We start from the raw sequence: 8,933 nt of genomic DNA, 5'->3' as shown, positions 1-8,933 counted from the left end.
ATATATTAGTTTATATATTAGTTTATATACTGGTTTATATATTAGTTTATATATTAGTTCATATATTAGTTTATATATTAGTTTATATACTGGTTTATATATTAGTTTATATATTAGTTCATATATTAGTTTATATATTAGTTTATATACTGGTTTATATATTAGTTTATATATTAGTTCATATATTAGTTTATATATTAGTTTATATACTGGTTTATATATTAGTTTATATATTAGTTCATATATTAGTTTATATATTAGTTTATATACTGGTTTATATATTAGTTTATATATTAGTTTATATATTAGTTTATATATTAGTTTATATACTGGTTTATATATTAGTTTATATATTAGTTTATATACTGGTTTATTTTTAGTTCCTCCAGGCGAGCTGCCCCATATACAACTTGGTTAGCAGCGGCGGCTAACCGGCTAGCCCTACTTTAAACTCACTTTTACCTGAGTGGCACGGCTCGGCACGGCTCGGTTAGGCCTTCATGAGCCGCGTGAGCTGTGTCCACGTCGAGTTAGATGTGTGTTAAAGTGTGTGTGTTAAAGTGTGTGTGTTAAAGTGTGTGTGTTAAAGTGTTTGTTCGTCGACACAGTTTGACTTTCCAAACAGGCTAACGGCTAGCGTGCTAGTCAGTGGGAGCTTACCTTTCTTCCTCACTGGCATGGTTCGGTCTGGCCCGGTCTGGTTCGGTCTGGCCCGGTCTGGTTCGGTCTGGCTCGGCTCGGCTCGGAGCTACTTCTGAGTTAGCCACATACACTCCTCACAGTGCAGGGCGGCTTGTGTTGATTATTCCGCCGGGTGAAGCTCGCTGTCAGGGGGACAGATCCCTCCACGACGACACCAAGTTCCTCCGAGCCGGACCGACTGTCAGGGGGAAACAACAGCGCAGGGAGGCGGGTAAAAACAGGCACAAGTCCCGCTTCAAAGTAACCACAGGAGCTCCGTCCGTTAACCGACTCTCCGTGATGTAGCTGTCCCCGCCACAGAGACTCCCTGCCCCGGCGTGCTCTCGCTCTCACCCAGCGGGACCTTCCGTGTGAACTCCCGGGTAGAATAACTCTCTGTGTCCGCGCAGGCTGAGCGCCAGGCGGGGCAGGCATGAGCTGACGCCGCTGGAGCTGGAGGAGGGAGACGAGCAGCTCCGTCCAGGAATAAACAAAACTTCAAAGTCCAGCCCAAAGTGGCACACCTCAACTCAAGCCGTGCCAAGCACACACTGATTTATCCCGCACTGGCACGCACACTGTGTGTGTGTGTGTGTGTGTGTGTGTGTGTTATTCCCAGCAGAGCCTGCGTTGTGCATTCGTGTCAAACTTCGCTCAGTGTAAATCCCTCCTCTCTTTTTCTCCTACTTCCTCTTTATTACTCCTCCCTCCCTCCTCCTCTCCTCTCCTCCCTCCCTCCTCCCTCCTCCTCTCCTCTCCTCCCTCCTCCTCTCCTCTCCTCTCCTCCCTCTCCTCTCCTCCCTCCTCCTCCTCAGGTCGACTAATTCTAAACTTTCTTCCAAAATGGCGTCTCAAAGAGCTGCAAATGTGAACCATGTGATGAGCAGCTCACCTACAAGGGGAGGAGCTGAGGAGGAGGTGAGGAGGTGAGGAGGGGGAGGGAAGAGCAAACTTTGTGGATGGATACAGAGGGAAGGAGGAAGAGGAGGAGAGACTCCCTCTAAACACAGACTACAGGAACTCTGTCAGTTTAGCTTAGCATAAAGACTGGAAACAGGGGGAAACTGCTAGCATGGTTCAGATTAACATGTTATATCCAAAACCTGGACGTAGTCTCTGTGACGTCCCCGCAGACTGTCTAAAACCTGGACGTAGTCTCTGTGACGTCCCCGCAGACTGTCTCTGGATTAACAAACTAATCTGAAATGTGTAATCTTGCAGTGCGAGTGAGCATGTTGGAAACACTTGAACTTTAACGTATACAGAACGTAACGTAACATATAAATAACGTTGATCAGCTGTCAGCAGCATCTTAACGTGTTAACCTAATCCAGAGGTGACGGATGGCGTGAGAGCAGAGCGGACCTCTCCTTCTCTACTCGCACACGACGAGCCGGAGACTCAAGGCAAGGTCATTCATTAAACATGGCCGTCTAAAAATAAAGGCCTCCTCCTTTAATCTGGGCCAGAGCTTTGAGTGGTTTGCATCGGCACATGAGAGACGACATGAGAGACAAAGAGACACAAAGAGAGGATGTTTCACACCGGGAGGAAGAGGAGGAGGATGTTTCATCTGCATCGAGAGTGAGGATGGATTTATACCGGCTGACCTCTAACCTCTCCTGGAGAAGTTCCATTCATCATCAGCAGTTAGTGCACGGATTGTTTAAAGTGATTCACAACCAACAACATGAAGAAAGAAACAAAGACACGTTTCAACCAAACCCCGGACAGATAAATACGACACTAAAACTAAAAGCATAATGCAGCCTACAGTTTAGTCCAGCAGCACAACAACAATGCAACAAATACAAAGTTTTATGAATATCTTATGAGTTGAGCTGCGTTCAGGGTTCAGACAGGATCAGGTGCCGCGGCAACCAGAAGTCTTTCACTTCATTTCAGTGGAGGGAAGAGAAGATGAGCCAGATCCAACTTTTAGAAAACAGAGCCCCACATCATGCATCCGGAAGACGCCCGCAGAAAGACGTCCACGGGAAGACGTCCACGGGAAGACGCCCACAGAAAGACGTCCACAGGAAGACGCCCACGGGAAGACGTCCACAGAAAGACGTCCACGGGAAGACATCCACGGGAAGACGTCCACAGAAAGACGTCCACGGGAAGACGCCCACAGAAAGACGTCCACAGGAAGACGCCCACGGGAAGACGTCCACCGAAAGACGTCCACGGGAAGACGTCCACAGAAAGACGTCCACCGGAAGACGTCCACCAGAAGACGCCCACCGGAAGACGCCCACCGGAAGACGTCCACAGGAAGACGCCCACCGGAAGACGTCCACGGGAAGATGGGAAGAAAAACCTTGTTTACCATGGAGCGTAAACATTTTACTTTCGAGTAGCAATCGCAAGAAGCTTCTTCACGTTGGGATCCATCTGTTTTGGGTCAGGGATAGAAATGAAGGAAAAGCTCTGAGGGTCAAAGTTCTTACGGGCGTCCTCATCGTCGTCTTCTTCAGGAAAACATTTTGGATTTTTCTGAATGTGCGCTTACTTTGATATGAAGCACGATGCATTCCTGTTTGTTAGCTAATGTTAGCTCAGTCTGTTAGCCGGGCTGCCCAGACTGTGACCTCAGAGCACAGGGAAGAAGAAGCAAAAGAAGAAGAAGAAGAAGAAGAAGAAGAAGAGGAAGAAGAAGAAGAAGAAGAAGAGGTTTTCAGGCCCAGCAGTCAGCAGCCTCTATGGACATGATGGCAGAGGAGAAGAGAGTGAAGAGGACGCTGATGGAGGAAGCCGTCAGACAACCATCATTTTATGGAGGAAATGTTTTCTGGTTTTCCCTCTGATGTCCTCCGGCTGCTCCGCCTCAACTCTCTGTGATTTACAGAGTTTATGATGGACAGTGAAGTAAACTGCTGACAGCTGTAGCTGCTGTTAGCTCAGTTCGTCAGCTTGGCGGTGAGCTCAGAGCGACGGGTACCCGTCGCTCTGAGCTCACCGCCAAGCTGACGAACTGAGTGTTTGTACCAACAGGTGTTATGGACTACCAGGAAGAAGAAGAGGAGGTAACCAGGCTCAGCAGCTTCTATGGACATGATGGCAGAGGAGAAGAGAGTGAAGAGGACGCTGACGGAGGAAGCTAAGAAGAGAAAAGGAGAGAGTGAGCGAGCAAGAAGCCGCCGGACAAGAGTAAATGTGGGACTGACTTTTAGTGGTTGGTGAGAGCTTGGTGAAATAAAAGGCTGAAAGACAGACGCCGAGCTGGGCTGACTGCTGCTGGACTAGGCAGTGAGATCAGCTGCTGCTGGGTCTGGTTCTGGTTCTGGGCTGACTGCTGCTGGACTAGGCAGTGAGATCAGCTGCTGCTGGACTTTGTATTTAGTTTTTATATTTAGTGTGATGTTAATAAGAGGCCACGGTAAAGCTCATGACGAGTGCTGTGTGTGAGAATTACAGTGTGAAAGCCTCATATCTGTAATTGTGTGTGTGTGTGTGTGTGTGTGTGTGTGTGTGTGTGTGTGTGTGTGTGTGTGTGTGTCAGGCTCAGGCTGCCAAAGTCCAGATTTATGCCAAGATTAATTATGAGCGTGTTGTCCAGATCGGGATGAAAACTGACATGACATGTGGAGTAATCACATTACAGTGTCAGACAGCAGGCCCAGTTCACACACTGCAGGTTCTGCTGCAGATGGACGGATAAACCCTGATCTCTGAGCTGCAAGTCTGAAGGCTCCGTCATGTTTATGTCCACATTGTTACGACCCAATAAAGGGGTATGAAAGGAAGTAACATAAAACCAGATTTTAAAGGTTATTAAACAAAAGTATTTTATTAAATGAAAGTTCAGATCGTTTTAACAAAAGGAGGTGAGGCAAAAGGGAACTAAGGGCGAGTGAGTGCTGTTAAACGAACAAACAAATATAACAAAAAGAGAACTCTAAACAGAGCCTATTTTATCTAAGTAGCAAACAAAACGAGAAAGAAAACCCTCACTAACTAAGCTACTATCTAATAACAAGAAACACATGAAAAACAGCACCTCTAAACTAATGGGTCTAACAGAAATCTTCTACGTGTGTAATCAGTAAATCAAACTAAACCCTGCCCAGTCCCAGACGAAATCAAACACCAAAACCACAGTTACAAAATACGAACAAACGAGTATCATCAGATACGACTAAACTAGGCAAGCTCACAAACCACAATACACAAGTGAAGCCGCCACGATGCTCGGGCGGCTGTGGTTTAAATGCTGGTGATGCTGCTGCGGGGGCGCTCTCATTGGCGGCACGGAAAGGATGCCACCAATCCTGGCCCTGCACAGCTGACGACCATGTTGTCCCCGCCTCCACCAGTTTGGGGCCAACCAGGGACCGGGAACCGCACACCTGTATTTACCAAGGGGGAAACACTACACACCCACACATGCGCGGGGCGAAACGGCGACAGCCGTAACATGTCGTGTTGGTTTTGGTGAAACTGGATCATATTGTATGGAGAAAAGTTTTCTGGTTTTTGTAGCTGCTGTTAGCTGAGTTTGTTAGCTGCTGTTAGCTGCTGTTAGCTGCTGTTAGATGCTGTTAGCTGCTGTTAGCTGCTGTTAGCTGAGGCTGTTAGCTGCTGTTAGCTGAGTTTGTTAGCTGCTGTTAGCTGCTGTTAGCTGAGTTTGTTAGCTGCTGTTAGCTGCTGTTAGCTGAGGTTGTTAGCTGCTGTTAGCTGCTGTTAGCTGAGGCTGTTAGCTGCTGTTAGCTGAGTTTGTTAGCTGCTGTTAGCTGCTGTTAGCTGAGGTTGTTAGCTGCTGTTAGCTGCTGTTAGCTGCTGTTAGCTGCTGTTAGCTGAGGCTGTTAGCTGCTGTTAGCTGAGTTTGTTAGCTGCTGTTAGCTGCTGTTAGCTGAGTTTGTTAGCTGCTGTTAGCTGCTGTTAGCTGAGTTTGTTAGCTGCTGTTAGCTCTGGATCAGACCAGAATCTGGGTCGTGTTTACCATTTTTTTCAGCTCCACCCAGTCCTCCAACAAAACACTCTGCTGCATGTTACACCCAAAGTTTAATATTTACAACTCGTGTTACAGACGTGCCCTGAGAAAACTTCATGTTAGAGTCCGACATCCACCTGCCAACCAGTCAGAGCTCAGTAACGTGTGGGTGGAGATTAGATGATCAGATTAGATTGTCAAGTACCAAGACAAAGAAATGCAGTTTAGCGTCTGACCAGAGGACGAGATGTGGGAAGAAAAACAGCTCAGTCCATGAGGGTGGGGTGGAGGGCGGAGGTTCAGTCATCTGGGGTGGATGGAGATCACCCCGGTGCAGAGTTTAGCAGGGTGACAGAAACAAGCTGTTCCTCTCAGCGGGCCTTCTTGACCAGGACGGTCCTCTGAGACGTGGACACTCAGAAACCTGAAGCTGGAGACGCTCCACCTCGGTTCTGTTGATAGCACGTGTAGTACAATAACACACCACACACCGACGGTGGATGACGTCTGGGCATTGTCTCATCTGAACCACAATGGTGCAACAGTGTGTGTGTGTGTCGCTTACAGAGGACCCCATTGGGACAGAGTGTGTGTTATTAAACAAGCGCTCCCTCTGTCAGCTGACTCTCCGTCACTCCGGTGAATCAGCGTGTTGGAGCTTCAACAACAGAGCTTTTGTCACCGCTGACGGTGCTCCAGAACCGCTCCGTTGTTCCTCTCCCACTCCGTCGCTCTGTCTGCAGACCAGCGTCCGTTTATCCCATTTCACCTGAACGTCACTAATCTGCGTCATCTCCTGGAGGTCAAAGGTCACATCTCTCCCACTTCTGTCCTGGTTTGGTTTATCCTGTCGACCTACGTCTAATATCGTGATGCCAAGAAGCCTCCGTCAGTTGAAGTAAGAAAAACCTGCAGTTCCTCTTACGTCCACTTGAGGCTGGCTCCAGAAGTGAGTCAGTCTCCATAAGTCCCCATGTCCAAATGTCCAACTTCACAGCAGAAATAAACATGTTTACAGCCTGGTAAGGCTTAAAGTTACGCAGGATTAAGAGCGTGGACGCTTTGATTGACAGGTGGGTGAGACTACGTCCAGGTTTTAGAAAGTCTGCGGGGACGTCACGGAGACTACGTCCAGGTTTTAGACTATCTGCGGGGACGTCACGGAGACTACGTCCAGGTTTTAGACTATCTGCGGGGACGTCACAGAGACTACGTCCAGGTTTTAGACGATCTGCGGGGACGTCAGGGAGACTACGTCCAGGTAAATTCCCCTGTAACCTACTTTGAACTACTTTTTTACCGTTAGCTACATTGGGGCGGCAGTAGCTCAGTCCATAGGGACTTGGCTTGGGAACCGGACCAAAAATCCGGTTGGACCAAAAATGAAGGTGGAGAGGTGCCAGTTCACCTCCTGGGCACTGCCGAGGTGCCCTTGAGCAAGGCACCAACCCCCCCCAACTGCTCACTGGGCGCTGGTCTGGCTGGCTGCCCATCACTCCACCATCTCTCTCCACATTTGCATGTCTATGCTGTTGTGCTGCATGTGTGTGTGTGTGTGTGTGTGTGTGTGTGTGTCCGGGTTAAAATGCATGTAAATAAAAAATAGAGTGAAAAAAGAATTTCCCCATTGAGGGATTAATAAAGTATATCTTCTTCTTCTTGTGCTTATTTATACTTACGCTATATAATTTGCTGGTCAAAGCACCAGCACATCGGACAGAGGACAGAGGACAGAGGACAGAGGACAGAGTTGAGAGGTAAGTGGATAAGGTTTATTTTTGGTGGCAGCATGTGTGCATGTTCCTCTGGACTCCGTAACTGCTCCTACCTTCAGCCTTCAATGTTACGTAGCTTTGATTAGCACCTAGCAGCTACCAGGTGTGAAGTGTTTACACGGTCAGCTATTTTTAACTCATTTATACAGTTACCCAGTGTTAGCATGTTAGCCTTATTGTTCCTATTTGGATTCTTTTCAGTAGATACATATACTTCATTTATATACTTCAAGCTGAGAGTGCAAAGAGTGTGCAAAGCTTCATCATCTAAAATATCAAACATGTTTTTCTTAGTTTAGACGTCTTCTGTGTTTCTACAATGTAGAAAATAGAATTGTGCGTTTTTATTTGCTGGTTCAACCATCAAAATCTGTCATTTTATAATTAAAGGTTTCCTGTGTAAAATTATAAATGAACGCTGTTAGACAAATGTAGTGCAGTAAGAAGTACAACATGTCCTCGGACATTGTCAATAAGTACAAGATCATTAAACTGTATTTACCTACAGTACTTGAGTAAATGTACTTAGTTACTTCCCACCACAGTGAGGCGTGATGTGTCAGCTCTGTGCTGCTGCTCCCTCTGGTGGCTGCTACATCTCAATGCTTCAGCTCTGCTGCTCTGTTTTAAGGTGCAGTTAAGAAACACATCCCAAACAGGGAAATTACACTATGTATGTGTTGCTATATGTAACTTTACTCCATTGCCCTGAAAGTAACAATACAATGAAAAAAAATGGTCAAACTGCAAACGCTGTGTCGCTTTGATCAGCACCTAGCAGCTACCAGGTAGAAAGTACTTTGAACTATTTTTTATTCAGCTAGCTATACCTGCTTTATATGCAGGTAGCTGTAATGTTTCAACGTGCTGTTGAAGTCAGGTGATGTTTAAAGTCCACAGAGGGAGGTGGTTGTTGTTGATATGTGGGCTCAAACAAACACAGGATTTACCCAGGATGCTGCTGTTTGTGTGAAACTACAAGTCAACGTGGATTTCTTGTGGAGTGATCCAACATGTAAGATGTAGCCTGTCGTGAGGAGGTTCAACACGGACACGTTGCCCTCAGACAGTCCACTATCCCAGTGTCATCTTGGATTCCTCTGTGGAGGATAAAACATGACACGATGCTGGTCCAGTGAATAAAAGTGTAGGCTGCCCTAACGTCCCAGGTAGGTGCTTATCGATGTTGTCTTTTCCCATCCTGGCTCTCGTCTCCTCTACCTGTATAATTATATATTTATATTTACAGGATGGATTGAGGTGGATGTCAGTGCAACTGACCTGAAAGGTCTTGGAAGACATAGAAGTTACCGAAGGCAAAGAGACTGACACATGAGAGCAGGCAGCACTTACAATCATAACATTTATTTATTGTTTATTACTTCATTATTTCTAAAATATAAGTCAGCCACATTTTCACTCTTCAGGTTTACTGCACACAAGTTTTAATTAATTTAAGTCTTGGTCTCTGAGAATAGAGGCTCCACGTACGTTTTTTACACATACAAGGAATTTGTTCTGGTGTTGTTGGTGCATGTCAA

At 46.5% G+C, this 8,933-nt stretch overlaps 1 protein-coding gene across 1 annotated transcript in view; it reads right to left on the bottom strand.

The window, feature by feature from the left end:
- The window catches only part of dlg1b (discs large MAGUK scaffold protein 1b), a 73,544-nt gene extending 72,188 nt beyond the window's left edge, over positions 1–1,356 (bottom strand). Inside the window, exon 1 of the mRNA XM_027291530.1 lies at positions 661–1,356. Within this exon, the coding sequence (XP_027147331.1) occupies positions 661–679 (19 nt within the window). The 5' untranslated portion in view covers positions 680–1,356. The remainder of the gene's footprint in view (positions 1–660) is intronic.
- Positions 1,357–8,933: the final 7,577 nt, after the last annotated feature.

The sequence above is a fragment of the Larimichthys crocea genome, chromosome II (genome assembly GCF_000972845.2).
Source record: "Larimichthys crocea isolate SSNF chromosome II, L_crocea_2.0, whole genome shotgun sequence".
Taxonomy (NCBI): Eukaryota; Metazoa; Chordata; class Actinopteri; family Sciaenidae; genus Larimichthys; species Larimichthys crocea.
Note: the sequence above shows the minus strand (reverse complement) of the source record. Positions and strands in the feature narration are given on the sequence as shown.